At 42.0% G+C, this 24,046-nt stretch overlaps 1 protein-coding gene across 3 annotated transcripts in view; it reads right to left on the reverse strand.

The window, feature by feature from the left end:
* nlgn2a (neuroligin 2a) overlaps nucleotides 1-24,046 on the reverse strand; it is a 238,719-nt gene that overhangs the window by 150,631 nt on the left and 64,042 nt on the right. For all 3 annotated transcript variants that reach the window (XM_020711522.3, XM_011487310.4, XM_078936303.1), the window contains exon 2: nucleotides 1,302-2,068. In XM_020711522.3, coding sequence (XP_020567181.1) covers nucleotides 1,302-1,782 — 481 coding nt within the window. In that variant the 5' untranslated portion in view covers nucleotides 1,783-2,068. The remainder of the gene's footprint in view (nucleotides 1-1,301; nucleotides 2,069-24,046) is intronic.

Here is a 24,046-nt window from a genome sequence, read left to right on the forward strand (position 1 = left end):
TGATTCTGAGGCAGAGAAAAGCTGCTTTTGTCTACATCAGGATCAGCTGATCTATAGTGATTGCATCATCACTTTACAACTGTAAAGTTTTGCTTCATAGCGCAATGCTCTTTTCTCAGCTTCAGAATCCATTGGAATTAATTGCATGAACGCTTCAAAAGCTCTGGTGTTAAAGAGTTTAAGGGGCATCGTATGTTATTATCCCCAAAAAATGTCTAAACAAAAGATCAAAACATAGAACCTTGTTATACAAAAGTATTTTAAATAGTTGCACAAACTGATGACACAAAAAGTCCAAAATGGCAGTTCACTAAGCCCCTCCCTCCTGAACAGTGTGCGGTAAGCGGTTGACTTTTTAAAGCACAAACTTGTCAAACCCTTTGGTTGCTTTAAAAAATACACATTCAAATAAAATCACATCTTTGGTCAGAAAAATGCCACATGTGCGTCATCCAGACAGAAATCCTTGAGTCCCTTAAAGATTCATGGTCACTTTTAGGGTTATGTTCAGGGAGAAAAAAAACACACTTTTATCCATGCAATCCATAAATTTCAGCTCATTTAAAGTAATCTCTATAAGATTGGGTTCAAGGAAATCAAAAACATATTCACCTTCAAACTCATTTCATGGGTAAAAACAAACAATTGATAAAATGTCCTGCTGGTCCATGATTGTTGCTGATTTGCAGCTATTTCTTATCATGAATGTTGGTTTTTCTTGCCAAAAACTTAAGGCAAACATTTTCAATGTGCACTTAGGATGAAGTCATGAGTTACGTGAAAAAAAAGTTGTCCCAAAAGAAAACAGGGAAAAACTTGGGAGTTGATTTGAAACTTGAACCCCTTTATCTATTATCCAAAAATTGCTCTTATAAATGAATCATATATGTTATTAACCCTTTAACACCTGAGCTGTCACCGGTGACAGCAAAATAGGACGGTTTTCAAACTACCGTAACTCTTCGACCATTCACGCAATTGACATCATTCCAACAGGTTGTGACAAAGAGAAAGGTGGCTTTGCATTCTAACCTACTGTTTTTACGTCAATTACTTAAACACTTCACTACTGTAAAGTTTTGCACAGCAGCGCAAATGAGTTTTTCTCAGCTTCAGAATCCTTTGCGGAAGTGCGTAAACATTTGAAGAGTTACGGTAGTCAAAAGAATGTCAACACTGCAGTGTTGAAGGGTTAATATAAAAACTTGACAAATGTAGACATTTGAGGTAGGACTTGAAAGTCAAGAACAGAACCTGTATATTTTGTGTCAACACGCGACCAGACCCCAGTGCTCACTTACCATCCTCTGTTGGCACGTAGATATTGAGGTAGAGGCAGTCTTCACTCTGGTTCTGGATGTATCCCGCCGCCACATCCAGGTTATCTGTGAACCACACTGGCAGCATGATCTCTGGAAGCACCCCGTGTATGTTCTGAGGGCACACAGGGGCAAACTGGGTGGCATTGCGGATCTCCTGCCAGGATCCCGGTGCTTCAGGAGGTTGGAAGCGGCGGTCGCCGATGGGGGCTGTGGCGTAGGGAACTCCCAGGTATTGTTCAACTGGGCCGAGAATCTCATTGTTCAAGTCCTTCTTGATGCCTCTGATCTTGCCGTAGTTGGTGTTGACAATTGGGTGCTTGGAAGGATCCATCCTCTGACACGAGGTCAGACTGAAGATCAAGCTGAGGCCTAGGATACTTATAAAGCACCAGTCTGTCATGAGTCTAAAGTGGTGTGTCCTTGATAACAAACCCTGCCGAGTTAGAGGTAAGGGGTTCATGGCTGGAGTCAAACGTGAATCGCTATTCTGATTTTCCAAGACGAACGAGGATTATAGACAGAAGCAAGGTGCGAAAACCATGCTATTCTGATACAACAAAACCAGGTGGGATTGACCAAAGCCTAGAGATGAGTGGTAATCCAGGATTGTTGGGGCCTTGAGTTGGGTGATCATTCAGTGGCATATCTGAGAAGCTGCTCTTTGAACTGTTTGGTCAGCCATGGTTCTGTTGCGTTCCATACCGCTTCGTCTTCCGTGACCAAGAGTGCTGCATCAGCAGTAAACTCTGAGAAAGGAGGAAGCAAAACAGGGAGGAAGAGGAGAAGAGAAGAAGAGGATTAATGAAACTCTAATGAACTCTGATACATAATTTTTAGCTTAGACGTCAAGCAACTGTAGAAAGAAAAGTTGAAACACTGAAATAAAAGAACGTTATATATCTTGGAATGGCTCAAACAAACAGGGTTAATTTAGGAAACAACTGATTTGTTTCACACCATTACATCACCATGAAAAGGTTTGAGGCACATTTGGTTTTCATGCACTGTGGTACAATCCTCAAATAATTGATATTGACGGTACATATCTACTGCATTATGCCTGGGAACGCTAGATTGAACATGTTCCACCTGTCCTGACGTGAACTGTATGAAAAACAGGCATCCAATCCTTCCTAGTCATCTGTGTTTAACATGTCAGCTTATTCCTATGTGGTTCAAATCTCTGCCTAAAGCTAATGCAGTCCAGCGGATGCAGTCAAGCCACTTCCCCTGGCCTGATCTAATAATGCCACCACTGATTCCTCGACATTTACGGTTGTTCATGTCCTGCAGGCTTTGGGAGATGATGTACAGTAGCCAGAGGGCCAGGAGAGGAGAGGACGGAGATTAGGGTGAGCCTTTCACTACCCATCAAGGTCAGAGGTCAATAATGTGCGCCTATAAGCAGCTTACAACGGGCCGGGACGTTTTCTAGCTGAAAGCAGAAGAGAAGGACGCAGACATGTGCTCTGTAAGCCAGGACCGACCCACACATGAAAGAGAGCCAACGTGTGGTGCACTCATTCGTGTAATCTAATGCGGAAATGTGCAAAGCCTCGTGTAACGGGATCAATACATGAATGAATCATGGGGGTGATAATACAGCTGTGATATTGTTGGCTCTTGTTATGTACTGTACACAGAACAACACAATCTGCATGTGTTAATTGCCCGTTTCCATCAGAAACTGAAGAGCTTCACTGCTTCAAGCTCATCTGCACTTTCTGGTACAGTAGTTGTGACACCATGAGAGTCTTCAGGCTCACTCCACTGCTGTTTTAAGAGTATCGGTGGTGCCAAATGCAGACTTTATCCTATGAATTAATTTTTACATTCCTATTTTAACTCAACCCACCACAAAAAGACCTGAGGATTAGACAAAAGACATAAAATTCGAAGAAATACAAGGTATAACCAAGAAAATGATCTTGAAATAATCACAGAGGTTTAAATGAACCCTGCAAACATACCGTAAAATTAGTATTATCAGAGTTCTAAATGATCTGAGTCAATGCTGTGGGTTTATCAATTCGTCACAATAAATTGGTGGAATCCGACTAAGTGGTATTGCATAAATGTCCCAAATAGCTTTGTTAAAATATTCATTTTTTCTTAACCGCTTTTTCCCTTTCGGTGTCACGGGGCTGCTGGAGCCTATCCCGGCCACTTGTGGGCGAAGGCAAGAGACACCCTGGACAGGTCGCCAGTCTGTCGCAGGGTAGAATGTCCGCAAACACACACCCATTCACTCTCACACTCACACCTAGGGACAACTTATAGTTGCCAATTAACCTATGAAGACGACCCTGAAGTTAGCTTCCGATTCACAGCTTCCGATTCGCGAGGGCACTAAAGAAACATTCCGCTGCAGTTTTCGCACTAAGACCACCCTAAAACCAGGTCCTGTTCAAAAACCGCTGGACCTGGACTGCTCAAACCTGGATTAAATTATACATTAGATACTAAAGAACACATTAAACACAGTTTCTGATTTGTGAAACCTTCCTCTGATTTGTGAAAATGTGAAATAGGTTGATTTTTTATCGCATTTTACGCACTGAGTCCACTTCAGACTAGGTCCTGTTCCAAAACCGCAGGACCTGGACTGTTCAAACCTGGATTAAATTATGCATTAGATACTAAAGAATACATTAAATACAGTTTCTGATTTGTGAAACCTTCCTCTGATTTGTGAAAATGTGAAATAGATTGATTTTTACAGCATTTTACGCCCAGAGTCCACCTTAGACTAGGTCCTGTTCAAAAACCGCTGGACCTGGACTGCTCAAACCTGGATTAAATTATACATTAGATACTAAAGAATACATTAAACACAGTTTCTGATTTGTGAAACCTTCCTCTGATTTGTGAAAATGTCAAATGGATTGATTTTTATCGCATTTTACGCACTGAGTCCACTTCAGACCAGGTCCTGTTCAAAAACCGCAGGACCTGGACTGCTCAAACCTGGATTAAATAATAATTTAGATGGTAAAGAACACGTAAACCCAGTTTCTGATTTGTGAAACCTTCCTCTGATTTGTGAAAATGTGAAATAGATTGATGTTTATCGCATTTTACGCACTGAGTCCACCTTAGACCAGGTCCTGTTCCAAAACCGCAGGACCTGGACTGCTCAAACCTGGATTAAATAATAATTTAGATAGTAAAGAACACAATAAATGCTGTTTCTGATTTGTGAAACCTTCCTCTGATTTGTGAAAATGTGAAAGAGGTTGATTTTTAATCGCATTTTACGCACTAAGTCCACTTCAGGCCGGGTCCTGTTTAAACACCGCTGTGGGAAATAGTATCATTTCATCGAATTTTATGCAATTTAAGGATAATGGGGACAAGGGAAGGACAACTTTAAGGAAAACACCATAACAGGAACTTTAAAGTAAATCAGAAAACAAACCAAGAAATATTGAACAAAAAAACAAAACTTAAGTCATGGGTACATGCTAACCATGACCATAACTATGTGTCCAATCTGACATCTGTTTCCCAGTTTCTTTTGTATGTTGAGATTTTGAGACACAGTGCGTAAAATGCTATAAAAATCAACCTATTTCACATTTTCACAAATCAGAGGAAGGTTTCACAAATCAGAAACTGTGTTTAATGTGTTCTTTACTATCTTAATTATAATTTAATCCAGGTTTGAGCAGTCCATGTCCAGCGGTTTTTGAACAGGACCTAGTCTAAGGTGGACTCTGGGCGTAAAATGCTGTAAAAATCAATCTATTTCACATTTTCACAAATCAGAGGAAGGTTTCACAAATCAGAAACTGTATTTAATGTATTCTTTAGTATCTAATTCATAATTTAATCCAGGTTTGAGCAGTCCAGGTCCTGCGGTTTTGGAACAGGACCTGGTCTGAATTGGACTAAGTGTGTAAAAAGGGATAAAAATCAACCTATTTCACATTTTCACAAATCAGAGGAAGGTTTCACAAATCAGAAACTGTATTTAATGTGTTCTTTAGTATCTAATGCATAATTTAATCCAGGTTTGAGCAGTCCAGGTCCAGCGGTTTTTGAACAGGACACGGTTTTGGGTGATCTTAATGCGAAAACTGCAGCGGAATGTTTCTTTAGTGCCCTCGCGAATCGGAAGCTGTGAATCGGAAGCCAACTTCAGCGTCGTCCTATGAAGCATGTTTTTGGACGGTGGGGGGAAGCCGGAGATCCCAGAGAGAACCCACGCATGCACGGGGAGAACATGCAAACTCCACACAGAAAGGCCCCCCGTCGATGTAGTTTTTCACATCCCCCAGCCGGGACTTGAACCGGAGGCCTTTTTGCTGTGAGGCAAGAGCGCTAACCACTGCCCCACCGTTCAGCCCGCTTTGTTAAAATACTAAAATGGAAGTTTATGCAAATCATGGTAAATGGTTAAAATAAAACGATTCACTTTCCTATCAATTCTGTTCAAACTTACATTTGTGTGCCATGGTTGTGTTTCAGCTTGATATATGATTTGTGCATTACAAAACAACAATTAAAAAAAAGTTACAATTCAGAATAACAACAAGCAAATAATGAAAAAAACGTTCAGTTGGCTGATACTAAGCCTGGTGAAATGCAATAAAACCAAAAATAATGCCTCCTTAAATTAAGCTCAATACATGCTTTACTCTTTCAATGTAAACATACCAGTATGCAGTAGGGATGCAACGATTCGCTTTCCCCATTATTTGGTTCAATGGTGTAACGTACAGTTTGGCTTTAAAGCGAGAATTGTGGCATCCCTGGTTAATGGTATATGGTGTACACTCATACAGCGGTTCCTTTTCTACATTCCTTGAAGGCCCAAAGCACTTTACAGTCAAAGTCCCATTCACCCATGCACACACATTCACACCAGATCCGCTGCCTAACGCTGGTGTTCAGTGTTTTGCCCAAGGACACTTCAAAACAAGGGCGGGCAAGTTGGGGGCCGAACCTGCGATATCCCAAACAAAGGTTGACCGCTCTCCCTCTGCAAGGTCAATAGAAAGAATACTTTTAAAACCCCTCATAAGCAGGACAGCAGACATACTTAGGAAGTCCTTCTGTAGAGTTGTGTGGCCTGTCTGAGGTCATGCGTTATCACACACATGTGTCTGATACCATGACTGTCTGTGCCTTTTCTGCCAACTATTGGACACATTTAGCCACTTAAAAATATTAATAAAAGCAATTTACCTTAAGGGGGAAAGTAAAGGACCTGAGATTGAACCTTGATGGACACCAAAGTTAATTTTATAACTTTTTATTGAAATAAAACAATGAGATATTTTATGCTATATCACAAAAAGCACTTTAGGAAAGGACATTTCTGAAGAGAAGTGTCATAAAAAGCAGAAAGGGATCTTGTACATCTGTGGACTAGTGTGTGTGTTTGCGGTGGGCTTTTGCAGTAGGGCACTCAGAGGCAGGTTGGTGCTCGCTTCTCATTTTCTTTATCTGTCATGATGTCCACATACATCTGAAAGTCTATATGCTCTCAGGGATGTGAGCAGCACAATGCATGCTGTAATTAAACCGCTGAGATTCTCGGGGCCGGCCGTGCTTTGGAGAGCGCGCCGAGCCGAGCCCTTCACTCACATTCACACATGAAAGAGACTGCGAGATTGAGAGGCAGAGATGAAAATGTTGAGGAAGAAAAGAAGCGCGGATGGTAAGAGACCAACGGGAGATGAAAGGTGAGACTGTTGATGTCGAGGAAACAAGTTCTGTTAATGAAAAATGTTCCCCCACGTCAGCAGAGACCTTTCAGCATCCTTGAATAAAAGTAATGTCGAGCCTGAAGGGTCTTGGAGATGACATTAATAGTCCTCCTTTCAAAGGCTTATGGAGGATGTCAACCGGACTGCTAGTGTTCTAAAGCCCACCTCAATTCTGAGGGGGCATGAAAGGCACTAGAGACTCACAGAAGACAGAATCTCTGGTAAAAAGCCAAGATACTGGCAGATATGAGGCTTCCTGGAAGGACCTCCTGAATTTCAGGGTGCATCTGAGTGTTTAATTGCTAACTGGCTCAATTAGAGGGTCTAATTGGTCCAGCTTTGCTGTGAGCAGTGGGAGAGCTTAAGTGATTGATGAAGCAGAGAGAGAAGAAAGGGGCGCCAGCTCAGCACAGAAACAGAGCTATGCAGAAATAAAATAAAAAAAGAGTTTAGAATGTTTTCCTCCACCTCCTGTTTTTTGGAGCGTGCAAAAATGGGGTACTGAAATAGAAAAAAGAAGAAAATATAGAAATCGTTACACGTCCCTTCATCCTGCACCTTTTCTTTCTAATCTAATAAATTGAATAAGAAGCTGCTTTAATCCCAGGAGGACAATGCAATACAAAAATGAGAAAATCTATTTTCGATGGTTGGCCTCTTTACTGCCGTAGTACAGATACTATTACTGCAACTGTGTCAATAAATCTGAGCACAAAGAGGTCCATAAAAAGACCTTTCAAAGTTTTACCCATGGCATTACAGTCTGCCACAACCAAGCGTGTTCACACTCCTAAAGGAGGAAAATGTTGGGATTTCAAAAAAAACGGTAGCTCACTGCAACTTTATCTGGGACCACCAGAGTCAATAGAATACACTATATTGCAAAAACATAATAGCTCATCCATCCAAATCATCGAATTGAAGTGTACAAAGATGGTCAAATGTTCCCCTAAAAATAGTCTTATACCTATGGAAAGCCTTCCCATGGAAGTAGAAGCGGTTATGGCTGCAAAGGCTGGGCAGATGTCAAACTGAACCCTACAGATTATGGAAGCGATGTCCCTGAAGATGAACAAATGCTATAAGTAATAGAAGTCCTCATTTCTTCTGCGTAGCTTAAAGTTGACCCCTAATTTAGCTTTTTACCGACACCAATAGAGAATTCAGGAAACTCAGAGGAGGAAATCAAAGTTCAAAACAAATCCACTGTTCTGTGTTAGAAATCCTCACAATGAGATCATTTGTATTTGTTTTTTTGAAAAAGGTGCATCATAAACAGTCATAAATCACAGGATGTCGGGAACTGGTTACCATGTTTCTTCTAGTAGTGGCCTTCCTATCATCCACGATCAAATGATGAAGATGTCAAGTCAAACACACGCATTTCTCCAATAGCAGTTGGTCTCCTAATTCAAATAATCTTTTAGAACCAAAGCCTGGGCTAGTACTGGAAGATGTACAGTAATGTACTTTATTGTGTCGTATTCCATCTCACATTGAAACTTTTCAGCCTAATGAGCACTTTTATGAGAAATTAAGGCTGTTGCAGGCTAGTGTTGATAGCATCAATGGCAAGACGTCAACCGTACCGTGTTGTGCATGCTATAATACTGTAACCGCTTTAGTAATACTGTACTGCTGTACTAATCGTTCCATTTTTCATTAAATATTCTTCTGGGCTTGTTGTCTACAATTTGTGGTGGTCACTGTGGTTTCGGACTGCATTTTACTTCTAAATGGACACCGTTTACCCATCACCATCCTGTCTGGTAAAATGCTGCTGATGTTACTGACTTGATATGGCTGTTGAAGTTCAGGTCAGAGTCCATGATTACCCCTAGGTTTCTGACTTGATTTGAAGGTTTTAGAGACAGAGAGCGAAGGTAGCTGCTGACACTTTCTCTTTGTTTCTGTGGACCAAAGACAATGACTTCTGTCTTATCTGAGTTTAGCTGGAAAAAGTTGTCTCGCATCCAAGCACTGATCTGTTGGAGGCAACAACTGAGTGAATCTACTGGCCCATATTCACCTGCAGTCAGTGACACTTAGATCTGAGTATCGTCTGCATAGTTGTGATAAGATGTGTTATTACAGCAAATTAACTGCCCTAGTGGCAGCATGTAGAGGTTGAACAAAAGGGGTCCCAGGATTGATCCCTGGGGCACACCACAGTTCAAGGCCATGCAGTCTGAGACACAACTCCCAATTTCAACAAAATATTTCCTGTCTTCTAGATAGGACTTGAACCAACTAAGGGCAGAGCCAGAAATTCCAACCCACTCTTGGAGTCTGTGCAAAAGGATCCCATTAACAACAGTGTCAAAAGCCGCGCTCAGGTCTAGCAGGATTAAGACAGTGACTCTGCCAGCATCAGTGTTTAGGCGGATGTCGTTAGTTACCTTGATAAGAGCAGTTTCTGTGCTACGACGGGGTCTAAAACCTGATTTGCTCTGCTTTCATCATACTATAATGCTGTGCTGATTTAATTAACCCCTAAAATGTTCTTCAAGTGTTATTGGCTCCATTTTATAGCCATAAACACGGTACCATCCCATATTTTACAGCCAAATTAACTCAGTTTACACATCAAAATTGCATTGGCAAACCAAAATAACTGACCATCTCCAACAATCGCTGATTTCTTTTGACGCCGGTCATCCTAATAGTTATTTTAACAAACGACGGGGCTACTATTGAGTTATCTACTTTAGACGTCTGCATGGTGGAAAGTAAATCTCTAAAGGCTGTAAAGAGAAAGGAAATAAGAAAATCTGTCTGTGTCATCACTGAAAAAAAAAAGAATAAAATCTACTCAAAATAATTCCGAACTGCTTTCAGATTCACACGTCTTTCTGTTATGATGTTGCTCTCGTCTATGGGTGAACAATTATCTGCCTCATTAATGACAACAAGTCTCACCAGAGATGCTGGTTCACAAATTATTACTCATGCTTTATTTTATAGATCTGAACTTCAGAATAATCCACGCTTTGATGATGTCGCCATTAGAGATGGGGAGAAGCATGAGTGATGCATAAAGAGCTTGGGTTTTTTTTTTCACAAAAAGAGCAATAGCATCCACTTCAGTTAAACCACCAAGTTGTTTTTTTCTTTTTAATCAGTGTAAGCTAAGGAAAAATAACTGTTTCATTTGTACAAATTAATTGTCAGTTTTACTATTCTGATTCAGATTACTTCAATGAAAGACAGTTCTCAAAATAAATCTACAATTTATGTGATTAAAGCAAGATTTTCAAAATGTTTTGTGTTTCATTAAAATTTGATGCCTGGAACAAAGAAAAAAGGGAATATTTTTGTCCTTAACCAAAAAAAAGATTTGGACACAGTCTACCCATTCCTGTTTTTCTAAGCTTTTTCTTTAAGCGTATTTTGTTGAACACGTTTTGACATAAGTGATCGATGGGACAGATGTGCCCTTGGCTATAGAACATTAAGTATGAAGGAGTGAGTGGAATCAGATTTCATTAATGTTGTTTGAAGAATCACTTTTTTAAGTGTCTCGTAGTTTCCCTCAACGGATGTCATTAGAATAGAATGTAGGATTGTCATTCGTGTGGCAAGCGCTCGTCAGGCTATTGGAGGTTGCATGCATTAATGACGTATGGGTGACGCTGTGGTACGGTGTCCTCATGCCACAATCTAGTCGATAGTAATACTGGCCCCTTATCGGGACACTCTATTCCAATACGAATTCAGACGGACACAGACCACAATTTTTAGTTTCTCCTTTGATATGGGACTTCTGTGAATCAATAGGACCCTATCCATACATCCCTACTAAATCCAAGTCCTGGATTGGTCAAAGTTTGACCTGGTTCAACTTTAAGTGGGCGTTCAATGGCACTGCGTTTTTTTTACGTAAAAACCTGAAAACGGTCTTAAATGTGAGTAGCGATGCCTGAAGTTTCATCTACGTACATAGACTTGTCATTAGACAGTGGTTCTTGGAAGTACGTTACCAAGGCTGGAGATTTTGCCGCAGCTATCACATGAAAAGCTCTAATACGTTTCTGGCGCAGGGATTTGTAGAATTTGGGGGGCATTAAAAATAAAATCTGTACAATTCGCCTGTATCTCACCTACGTTACCCTTACTTACAGTTTCGTGTTGTCTATGTGTCCACCATAACATTTTGTCTGCAGGAAAAAAAATATGCGTGAACATTTTCGTTTAACGACTTTGATATTTAGTTTTTTCTTATATTTAGGTTTGTCCACAGGATGGTAGTATCCACCCGTAAGAGTGGTTGTGACTACGTTTTTTTTTCTTCCTTTTTAACTTGTTCTGTCCAACAGCTGAGCAAACAGATTAGAGCTGAAGGCTTTTTGTGTTGGGCAGGTTTTACTATCACAAAAAGAGGTTATATAGCTTCGAGAAACCAGGGTGTAGATTTGTATAAACCCCTTTTTGTCGTATTATTTTTTATTTATTTGTTACATTTAGTGTGTGTTGGGAGGGAGAGGGGAAGAATGTGAGGGGGGTGGGGGGTGGAAGAGAGTAAAAGGAGAAGAGGAGAGAAAGTGGGGGATACAATAAGTTATTATTTTGAGCTGTAACAATTATACCAGATCTGCTGGAAAGGGAGGGAGGGGGGGAGGAGGGGATCGCCCACCCACCCAGCCAGGCGCAGAGATTGCCCCCCTACAGGGGCCCCCCCGACGCCCAAAGGCATAAGCGAACCCGGCGTCCGGCCCCCAGGCCACAGGATACAGGAAGTAAAATATCTTTAAGTAAATCTTTAAGTAAAATATCTTTGTCAAAGCAGGAACATTAATTAAAATAAATGTGTTTCCTGTCACATGAGGCTAAAAATGACATTTTCATATTCAGCTTTTCAATTGACCTCTGAACAAATATTTAGGTCTGATGTGAAACCGAGAGAGAAAACAGTCAGTAATGGTCAGTCAGAGTGTGTAATAGACTCATCTCCAGCAAATGTCAAGATTTCCTTTGGCCGAAGACTTTCCTCCTCTATTTCAGGCCTTCACTAAATCAGCTCCAGGATCACAGTCCCACTATTGCATCCATCACTGCTCTGCCCAAGACCTTACCGAGCACAATCTCACAACCACAAACACCAATACCAGCCAACACGGCTGCAGAATCCCCTGAGTAGTTGCCTACCACCTCCTCCTCGCCGTTTCCCCGGCTGGCCTGTCAGGACAACTGACGGTTCAGCATCACGTCAGATCCTAAGGTTCCAAAAAAGCCTTGTGCTCATAAACACCGGACGTCTGCAGATGAAGCCGTCAAAGGTTACGTGTGACGCTACAGCCGATCTTTTCGCTGATTCTACAACCATTGGAGTGCGTTTGCTGTGTTTGAGAGGCCACAGCATAGTGGAGCAGGTGAATGGAAGGGAAAGGCTCCTTCACCTCAGCAGATGCCACATTAATGCCAGGAAGCGATGTCCCAGGTGAGTGCAAGCATGTATGTGTGCGTTTGCTATCCAGCTGACAGACTCTGTGTGGGATCTGAAAAGGAAAAAGCCGGCAGGCAGGTCAGCGGTTGCTTTGGCTGCGGTTAATCTTTCATTTTTGTTATTTTTCTCCCTCTGTCCCTCTGTATTTGTGTGTTAAAGAAGCCTGAGCAGAGATCACACACTAAGCTGGAGGGAGGAAGAAACCGGATAGGGTGGCTAATTTAGACAGACCACAACGGTTTGACGCGACCACATCTCATCGTGAAGCGCACCAGATATGTAAACACCTTTAACAGGAAGGACGGTGATGAAGCACGGAAATAAAAAGATGGTAAAGGATATGCAAGATCGTCTTTAACTAGAAGTTATTGAAATTAAGTATGTCGTAATTCGCCACTAACTGTTTTGTGCATTATAGCACGTTCGCCAGTAGTGCCGTTTGAATCTACAATTCTAGAAATTTCCCAGAATTCTCTGTCAAAGTGATGCTCACTAGATGGGCGAATATAGTGCGTTGCATTTGAACGATGGTTTTCATAAACCATCTAAGTAGTCTTCGTAAAATACATTTTTTTAAGGTTTTATGTATTTTTTTCTTAGCGGTTTAAAAAGAAAAGTAGTGAGCGTACTGTCCGAAATTCTTTTGAAATGTAGATAGTCCCACATTATATCGATTTTTTTTTTTAGTAGTTAGGGAGCAGGGAGGAAATTCAGCTTCAGTTTTTTTTAATACATTAAGAAAAAGAAAACAAAGAAGTTTATAGTTTGGGGATTTAGAGATTTGATTATTCCGATATTTTCTTACATGTGTGGGGTGATATTAATGCTTTTATGTGCATTGTGGGTGTAGAGTCAAAGAAAAACTACATCTGCAAAAATATCTTTTCAGTTCATTGTCCTGCATGCATCACTATGTACTTAATGATCTGTTGTAGTTTCATTAGTCTTCAAATGAAGGCGGTATGGGAGTTTTGTTTTTTACGAAACAGAGAGCCCGCAGAAAAAATGATTCTTTATCCATATAATCTCCTGTTAGTTACAAACAGCTGCCATAGTTTTAATCTACAGGACCTCTACGGTTCATCCTGAAAAGGGAAAGATCTGCTATGTGCTGAAGGTACGGAAGACAAAACGTACCAAATTAAAAAACAAAAAAAGCATTATTTATAGGTTTAAACACCATAACACTATGTCAAACATCAACACAAAATGAAACGACCAATATGTATACAAATCTTTTAGGGACATCTGTATACAATTACATTTATAATAAATAAGTTATTTATTGTAACTATCAAAAATTTGAATTCCATTTTATTTAAACTTTGTTTATTTCTTTAAAAGCTTATGTAAATTTAGTCAAACGAATGAAAACGTTATTTTATTTATTTAAGTAATTAAAAATACATAAGTATATAAATGATAATGGTTTTAGTCAAAGGGCATATTTGACTTTTCTCATTAAAGTTAGACATAAACTGAAATGTGAAAGTAAACCTTTTTTTTGTTTGTTTAAATTTTCACATTACTCTGATTTGATAGGTCTGAAGTAGAATCTATATTTGTATGACACGTTTTTTTTCTACTGCTTTTTGTTGTTTTTTTATTATGTTTACAATAAAATTAACAAAAGTTTTACCCTAAATACTTTTAAAAAGAATATAAGAATTATTTATTTATGGAAAAAATATATCAATATAATCTCTTTTACTTTTGACCTATACCTAACTGACATTAATCGTAACATTTTTGTACCTGCATGCATTTAGCAACAGTGATGTTTAACACGTTTATTTAAATTTTTTGATGGTTTAAATTTAATCTTGACATTATTTTTAAGAACATTATTGTTTTCTATGAATGAAACATTCAATAAAATCTAAATCTAAAGGCAACAACTGATTCTCAGAATGTGCAACAAGAAGGTGTTGACTTCATTTTAGACGCAAATATGACTTAAGTTTGATCTTAATTATCGCAAAAGCCGAATAAATAAACGCTTTAATGTTGTTAAATGTGCGTTGATGGATATCTAAGGGGCAAGAGTTCAGCCAACGTTGGATTTGACTTTTGTTGAGCCGTGTCTCTACAAAATAAAGCATTTAGACTTTTCGTGAAATTCAACAAGTGTGGCCTATTTTTTCCTGTTTGGATGGATTGTTCGTTGTTTGGCCTGCTTCGGCAGACACCCTTCATTCATGGTGGAAGCTGGAACAGCAGAAAACAATGGACTGTAAGCTCCACCGCCGTGGAGAGGAGGCCGTCGTGGAGAGGGGAGTGGGAGCTGTCACCGCTTTTGTTGGCCGTACAGTAACGGAAATCTGTGTTAAGGAGGGGATGTTCAGGCTGCGAGTCACCGAAGCGCAAAATTGGAAACAATGTGTCTGAGAGAGTTAAAAGCAAACATTTACAGGCTTTAATTTGCATTGGGAGCGCGGTTTTCGGCGTGGGTCGCCTTCAGTGGGAAACAGAGGGCCGCTGGTCGTAATTAGACACGCAGTGGTAGATTAATCACAGGCTGACGGCGCAGCTTTGACGTCGTACACAAACATCTAGACGCCGCCCCGTCATTTCGTCTGGCTTGTATGATAGAAACACTCTGGACGGTTTTCCTCTCAACCGGAGAGGATGAGCATCTCTCGCTGCCTCATCATTTTACCGGCCCTGAACTGGCACAGACTCGCCATCTGATGACTCCATTTCTGCCTGATAAATCTCCGCCCCTCCCACTCCCGACTTGCCCCGCCCCCCATCCTCCAGTGCTGGAAGATGCAGAGGACAACGTTGGCCGACGTTTCCACGGAAAAAGTCCCCGTGGGCTGGAGGACGCCGCCCTGGTGCGGTAAAAACGCCAGAGCTAAAGTTGGCTTGAAAGCAGAGCTATTAAAAGTGTTCAATATATCATAAATATTTTACCGTCTTCTAAGTGGTTTTGACCTTGCATCGCAGAACGGTAGGTGATGTCATAGTCAAGAGGAGACATGAGCTGAGCTTTAAACCTTTTAGAGATCTTTACTGCCAACTAAATTACAGGAAAATTGTTTTCTTTTTTCAGAAGAGGGTACAGCATTTCACAGTGGATTTCCATTTCGGACATGTTGGACGTGGTTAAATCTATCAGATTACAGTACAGACACACCTTCCCATTTAAATGAATGGGAAGGTGTGTCCAAACGTTTGGTCTGTACTTTTTGTGGATGTATTTAAGCAAAAGTGAGGAACTTTGCTTCAAGCGGTCAAAATTCCATGAATAGGGTTTTATTTTCTAGAGCTAGAGGTACGCAATGTACACAATTAGGGATGGGTAGAAAAACTCTGTGTAAAGTTGGTCTCAGTTCCAATGACGACAGCTTGACGACATGTGAATCGCTGGGGTTCTGTTCACTTTGGTTGTACAATTCAAGCCAATCAAATTGAAGTATGGGTCAAAAAGTTTGGTTGGACTACACAGCAAAAGGTTTTTATTCAGCGACCTGATGGGTACGAGTGACAGCAAAATGACCAAAGGCGACATATCTACTTAAAGCTGCTCTTCTTCGCTTCAGAATCTGTTCAATACATGTGAATTGCGTAATCGGTTGAAGAGTTACAATAATTTAAAGTGTCAACACTGGAGCTGAAGCTCTGGCGGTAAAGGGTTAGGCCCTAGTCACATGGACGACCAAGGGTGCTGCGGGTTTGGGTTGTCCAAGCCTGTAGAAGGTTGCAACGTAACCCTTGTGCTATCCAAGGCGCTTTGACAGCTAGGCATGTTAACATTGGGAGTTGGGTCATCTGGACCCCGCAAGACATAGCGCTGAATCTCTTTTCTTCGATGATTTGTGATCTTCACTGGTGTCCATGGATTACATGAAATCCAAAATACCATCTGGATTGAGACGTGGTGGGTTTATATTACTGAGGCAAAAACGCCTAAGTGTCATCACAGCAGACAACACACACACGATGTCACCGAAAACTGATCAGTCCATCATTCCAGTCCAATGTGTGGAAACACTTTACATTTAGGATAGTCCTGTGACCACAAAGTGTGCTAGAATGTTCCAATAATGTTCCCTTTGGATTCTTTTGATGTGGTAAAAAAACAGTGAGCTGAACTGTAGGAAACTAAAATGTGAATGGATTTAACATTCATTCTTGTTTACTTGTTTGTTCAGACACGTATTTAATTTACACTTGATGATCTTGAAGAAATCCAAGGAATCTGGAAAACCTCACCTGCAATGTTCAGTTCCAGGTATTTCTCTCTGAGTCACACTGTTTGAGGTTTTTGCTAAATATCTCCTCCATCCATTTAGGTCAGTGATCGGATTCTTCAGAATGAACCGATATCAACTATGAATCGGATCGTCGTTAAAATGAATCGTCACAGCCCTTTCTTTCTAACAGTCAAGAGTCGTGCACTTATTACATAAACTAAACTATGGGAGGCTTCAAAAAGTATAAAATCCATACGACACGCCTACGTCTGACCTACTTCAGCCAAGTGTGTTTTACCTCCTGTTGCCCACAGGAAAAATGTGGGTGAACATCTTCACTCTACAGGCTCAGCCAGGGGTCTAAGACTTTGATATTTCCTGCATGCCACTTGCGTGACCCGTACAGGATTGCCCCTTTGTCACCAGCAGAGAGCCCCAATCCAATTTAGAGCGAGACATTTTTGTTGTTTTTCTTTATTATTTTTTTTATCTACTCATTTATTTTTAGTTTTTAGTCATATTTTGTTTTATTAACTTGTTCTGTCCAACAACGGAGCAAACAGATGACAGCTGAAAGCTCTACTTGGTGAGTTTTCAGACGCCCTCCAGCTATTCCCTCTTTTTTTCTTCTTAAGACCAACATAAAGTACATGCTATCCTTAATATTCCTCTAAACCCTTGTGCTATCTTAGATGACCCCACCCTCATTTTTGACGTGTTCTTCCTACCATGACAAAGGTGGATAAAGGTGGAAAGATTTCATGTAATCCATGGACACCAGTGAAGATCACAAATCATTGAAGAAAAAAGGTTCAGAGCACTGTCTAGTGGGTCTAGATGACCCAACTCCCAATGTTAAAGTGCCTAGGATAGCACAAGGGTTACGCGGCTGCTGCAGGTCGTCTCCAAGCCCTGGATGTCGCTCGGCACAGATCGGTCTTTTCCGCTCTCCGTGTTTCACTCGGGGCTGATTCGAGTGAGCGTTCCTCAGTAACACGCCTCTGCTGAGCTGGATCAGGTGTGTGGAAGCAGGGAAACATGTCAAACATTCATGTTTAATGAACACCAGCACGGTGGGCAAAAAAAGCTCCCAGGATTTCCCAGCAGCCCCTCCCAGCTGCAGACACTAACTGCTCTGTATCTCATTTATTTGTGCAGAAAACATTAAGTATTTAATTCTTATTTGAAAATCACTTTTAAAATCACTAAAATAAACAAATTAACCCGATTTCTTTGAGCAAATCTGCTATTACTCAGTACCGTTTAACTTGTGCTTCCTAATTAGCACTTCTATGCCTTAATTAACAAAAAGGTTGATTGTTTTGGGAGGAAAAACAGCTTCTATTGATTTTGACCCAAACACAATGTAAGGGTTAAAAAAATGAAAACTATAAAAAAACAAACCGCTGAACTGGACTTTGAAGCTTTGGATCAGAAAGTTCGTAAAAATCTGGAAAGGCTCCGACTGGTCCCACAAGCTTTAATCCTAAAATGTAATTTTTGCCAAATATATGGTGCAAACAGGCTAAACTGTGTAGAAGTGCTGCAGAATTGTTTCCTCACAAGCTTTTCTTGTTGGTGGAATATCTCTAAAGAAGAAAAATCTGCATCCATCTGCAAACTCCAGATGCAAACATCTGCTCCATCTCCATGGTGAGAGTGGGCAAAAATGAGCCCCCACCCCCCCCGAAATGCATCAGAGACCTACTGCCAAGATTAAAAAGGAGGGTGACATTTAAAAGTGGGTGAGTAGGACACCCGGTGCACCAATGGGGACGGACGGCGAGGCCGACGGCAACCCGAGGCACGGATGCCCACACTCGCTGCAGCTCGTTCACAGAACGGAGCGGAGCTGCGGGAACAAGCTGCACTCTTCCCTAGAACCCTTCCGGTTCTGATCCAACACGGAGAGGAGCCACGTTTCCAGCCAGAAATGAAAGGGAGCGTGTTTGCCGTTCAAATATTGACGGGGAAGATTACCACGTTGTGCAAACTGAAACAAATCTGCAATTTTCCATATGAAGTGTCACCTTATCTCTGCAGAAGGTAGAAAATGAAGATGTAAACAAGCTAATTGGAAAGCTTGATCAGGATTAGGAATGTAAATGCTTGCTTTTTACTTCTGCTTATTGTTTCAACTAATGAAATGTTTGGCAGGTTGGGTTTTCTGTGGGTGCTCCGGTTTCCTGCCCAAAAAAATAAAAATAAACCTCATAGGACGACTGGTGACGCATATGCTACGTTCACACCAGACGTGTTTAAAATATAGGAGCAGGGAGGGGCTTCTTCTTCCTTTTCTACTGTTCACTAGCGAATGTTCACACCTACAGTCCAGAGAGGCTTTTTTTTGCAGCTCTATTCCGATATTTGAACGACTTAGTGTCATAGAATGCCAGCCGGACAACTGATAATTTCTCCTCTGTGATCAATTTTCAAGCGGTTGGCACTTCAGTGAGTTGAAAAGGGCCTTACCCATTCATCCCTACCAAATCCGAGTCTTTGATTGGTCAAACCTTCAAGGCGCCTTCAGTGGATGACGGTCTTGTATGTAGAGCCTGAAAACATTTCTAGAAACTTGCGGAGCGACGTGTGATCTCGAGATTTTTTAACATTTTGCACATAGAGCCTGAAAACCGTCGTAGGGATTTGCATCGCTGTGCACAAACGTGGGAGTTTGAACCCGGAAGCCAGAAACATGAATTTCCGTAGACTTCCAACGTGCATTCAATGGATGAACATTTCGTAGGTTGAGTTTAAAATCCGTCTTAAAACGTGCGTGAACGCGAGAGTTTTGAAAGTGAAAGCCAGGAATGCGTAGACTTACATAGACTTTTCACGGGCAGAGGTGGCTTGAACGACCGTCGCTTAAGGCAGTTTGAACCCCCTAGGCGTGAACATGACTGTGTGTTTGTGTTGCCCTGGGATGGACCAGCAAACCAGCCAAGGTGTACCCAGCCGTCGCTCATCAGCTACTGGGATGAGCTCCAGGAACCCTGTGACCCCAAAATGGATTGAACCGGTTTATAAAATGGAAAGGCGGATACTTTAACATGCTGCACGGTGGTGCAGCAGTTTGCAGTCTTGCCTCGCAGTGAGAAGGTCCTGGTTCCAATGCAGGTTCTGATTCCTAGGACAAGTTAAAACCGACCAATCAGATGTCTTGTAGAATGAATAAAAAAAAAAACAACAATATCCAATGTGTGAACAGAAAATCATACTTTGGATTCAGATTTTTTTAAATAATCCACAGACTGGATTTTACTCCGCCCACCACAACAGCCTATCGAAAATGGCAAAATGGGTGGGACAAATTAATTAATTATTATTATTAATTATTAATTAGACTTATTACCATGTCAGTAATTAAAAAATAAAAACTTCTTTCTGACTGAAGCAAGAACCTTTCTGTTACGAGTCTCCACGCTCTTTCCATGCGTGCCTCGGTTTATTCTGGACGATCCGATTTTTTTGGGAAAACGTCCCAAAACACGCCTGAGAGGTCGATTGGGGTCTCTAAACAGCCATCTAGGTGTGAATGTGAGCGTGTGGCTCTGCAACATCATAGTGACATGTTAGGGGACTACCCTGCCTTTCCCCAACGGTGGCTAGGATAGGCTCCAGCAACCCGTGACCGCGAAAGAGAATGAATGGTTTTAGAAAATGGATGGATGTCGACTAGGAAGACGTTTTTAGAAGTGAAGTAAAATAGCATCTCTTCCATTTATCCGTACATGTTCCCAAATGAATAATTTACCAAACAGTTCATTGTTGGCAGTGTTTCTAGAGCTCGCGGACCAAACTCTGCTTAATAGTAGAATTTTAGATTCATCTGTGAAAAGTGTGGGACTTTGACAAACGGCTGTGCCAGCGTCCGCTGCAGGGAACCTACGAAGCTGTTCCGACCGTAACGCAGTGGAGTTCTGTCCATTTCTAAAAATATCCTCTTCATATCAGCAGTTTCAGTTTCATGAGGTTACAGGGGGCTGAGGTGGAGAAGGTGCAGGAGTTTAAGTACTTGGGGTCAACAGTTCAGTGTGATGGGGAGTGTGGAAAAGAGGTGAAGAGGCGAGTGCAGGCAGGTTGGAGCGGGTGGAGGAAAGTGTCAGGAGTGTTGTGTGACAGAAGAGTGTCAGCAAGACTCAAAGGAAAGGTGTACAAGACAGTGGTGAGACCAGCTCTGCTCTATGGGTTAGAGACGGTAGCAGTGAGACAGAGACAAGAGGCTGAGATGGAGGTAGCGGAGATGAAGATGTTGAGGTTCTCCTTAGGAGTGACCAGGTTAGACAGGATAAGGAACGAGTACATCAGAGGGACGGCTCATGTTGCCTGTGTTAGCGACAAAGTCAGAGAAGCCAGACTGAGATGGTTTGGACATGTTCAGAGGAGGGATAGTGGATATATTGGTAGAAGGATGTTGGAGATGGAGCTGCCTGGCAGGAGGGCAAGAGGACGGCCAAAGAGGAGATACATGGATGTCTTAACAGAGGACATGAAGTTGGCTAATGTTAGGGTAGAAGATGTTCATGATAGAGTGAGGTGGAAAAGGATGATTCGCTGTGGCGACCCCTGATGGGAAAAGCCGAAAGAGAAAGAAGAAGATATCAGCAGTTTCAGTGCAGCTGTGAATACAAGCAAAGGCTCTCCACTCGCTAAATATCCCATGAAGAGATACACTAACCTGAAACATGCGTGATGCTGAAATTATCAAGTCAGAAGCTGAACTAAACCCGGAATGCATTGGTGGAAACGAGGGAGCCGAGGCAGCACACTCATTGGGCTGCTTGCTGAAGACCAGCTATGAAGCAGCGGCGAGCTCGCCGCGCATGAAGACGAATGAGAGCGAGGGGGAGGGCTTGGAGAGCCGCCACTCTGATGTAGTTGTTGCTGACAGATGGCCAGCGAGACGCCCGAGCAGCTGATTTGTGCGATTGTCTGCCTCCCAAAGAAGCGGCTGCCTCTGTTCTAGACTATAGTGGAGTTCATTTCTACGCAGTGTGGACGTTCTGTGATGCATCTGCCCAAAGCCAAGGAAGGGGGTGGGGGGTGGGGGGGGGCAGATAAATCCCACAACCTGCAGCTGGCGTTAAACATTTGCTGTCGGAACATCGTTTTAGCCTGTCGGCGGGCTAACTCAAGCCTCTGCTCATATATCCCACTCTGCAACGCCTAATATATGTGTAAGAATAGAGCTGCAGCATTTCAATCAATACTTTTGCCCAGCAAAGAATACTAATGGGTGTTGAGACACATTTGAAACAAAGTGCATCATCAAAGCCAATACAGGACGACAATAGACCAAACAAGGGGTTGACAAATAAGGGAGAAACAAGTCCCATTGATATATATATATATATATATATATATATATATATATATATATATATATATATATATATATATATATATATATAGATATATATATATATATATATATATATATATATATATATATATATATATCTGACCCAAATACCATCATAACGATTTTGATGCGTAGAAAAGCCACTAAACGCCGACATGCTACACTTTACCATGGCAACATTTTTAACGCAATTCCGACAGATTCTGATGTAGAGAAAAGCAGCTTTGTGCCAATAAGCAACATGATGCATATTTGCGGGAAGTAGGGCTGCACGATGTGAGGAAAACTAGCGTTGACGACATAACCTGCGGTACGTGAACATACAGCAAAACAATAAAAAACACTGCAACAGTTATAAAAAAAACGTTCCAAATGACCTTCGTCTACATAGGAGACGAACATCTAACATAAAAGGGCTCCATCCGATTGGTCTATGATGTGAAGGAGTCCATTCAAATGGTCAAATGCATCAAGGGATTTGCTTGATTGCTTAAATACTTCAAGCTGCCATAAGACTGTTTTAGCACAGTTAACCCTTGTGCTATCCTAGGCACTTTAACATTGGGAATTGGGTCATCTAGACCCACTAGACAGTGCTCTGAACCTTTTTTCTTCAATGATTTGTGATCTTCACTGGTGTCCATGGATTATATGAAATCTTTCCACCTTTATCCACCTTTGTCATGGTAGGGAGAACACGTCAATGTGAGGGTGGGGTCATCTAAGATAGCACAAGGGTTAAGGTAACCATTTGTTGGGATTTTCGGCGTCTTTTGCGATATGCATATTGCAGAGCTTGATATTGTGATTACGATAAATGTGCGACTGACTGTGCAGGCCGAGCGTGAGGCATTTTATTCTCTGCGTCGGAGTCTGGAGGAACTACATGAAATGCGCTACAGGTGGAACTATTACAGTAGTTGGAATAGCTCGTGTTATTTGATGTCGTCTGCGACAGCTCCGGGACTCAAGGTGTGACTTGCCGCGTGGCGAACGACTGAAGTGAGATCTTAAATACCTGAAGTGTGAATGAGGTTTGCTGGAAGCAGAAACCGTCTCTTCTGGCACACTCTCCTCCATCTCCTGTGGCTTTCTCCCCTCTCTAAATCTATCAGTTGGCCTGGTGCAGAGGTGCCATTCCTATAATCTGTTCCTTGCATCTAACTCCCTTCTCCCCGTTCCTTCCTCCGTCCTCCCTGCTGCTCCGGCACCGGCGCCTTTGAAGCGTCTCGGCCGTGTGCCGCGGCACAGCGGGGGCACCGAATGCTGTTGCCACATCCCTTTCTTTTTCTGGTTCCTCTTTTCTCTCCATCTCTGTATCAAAAAGATGCGGAGTCTTTGCCCGTCAGCGGCCAAGAAGATAATGAGGTGCCCTCAAAGACAGGCAGCCCCCGGCAGCCGAAAGACGAGGAGGTGCAGGCCCCCGCGAGCCCCCCCCGCCCGGCGTCAGAGGGCTGCACGGAGCAGATTGCAACCAAAGATGCTGCATTTGCATTGGAAGATGTGGTGAAAAAAGAAATGTGTTTGCTTTACTCCCTTTGTTCCCTCCAGACTCTCAGCTTTTGGAGGGGGGGAGGGGGGGGGGGTATCACTCTGCTTATTTCGTCAGGACGGCCTCATGAAACATGCAGAAGGTGGTGCGGTTGTTTTGAAAGCCTCTCGCAAGCCCCCACCATCATTTCAATTAGGTGGGTTAGGAAGGAAAAACAAGTAAGAGCGTTAATCCGTTTAAGACAGATGACGCAAATCCCCCCCCTTTTTTCTCTCTCTCTCTCGTCTTTTTAGCAAACTTCTCTTCACTTCCACCCCCCATCCCCCACCCCCCGGGTTCACTTTTGCCTCAGATATATATTCCGCGGCCGGATCTGAGTCCTGACACCGGTTTGTGTTGTTTCCAGCGTGCGAGCGGGGCGGCGCTCTGACCACGAGCCCAGGACAAATCTCCTGCTCGTAAATCCATAATCTTTACAGCCCCTGATAAGAATAATTGCCCCTTCAGGCCAACG

This window comes from Oryzias latipes, chromosome 18, assembly GCF_053564925.1.
Source record: "Oryzias latipes strain Hd-rR chromosome 18, Olatipes_Hd-rR_3.1".
NCBI lineage: Eukaryota > Metazoa > Chordata > Actinopteri > Beloniformes > Adrianichthyidae > Oryzias > Oryzias latipes.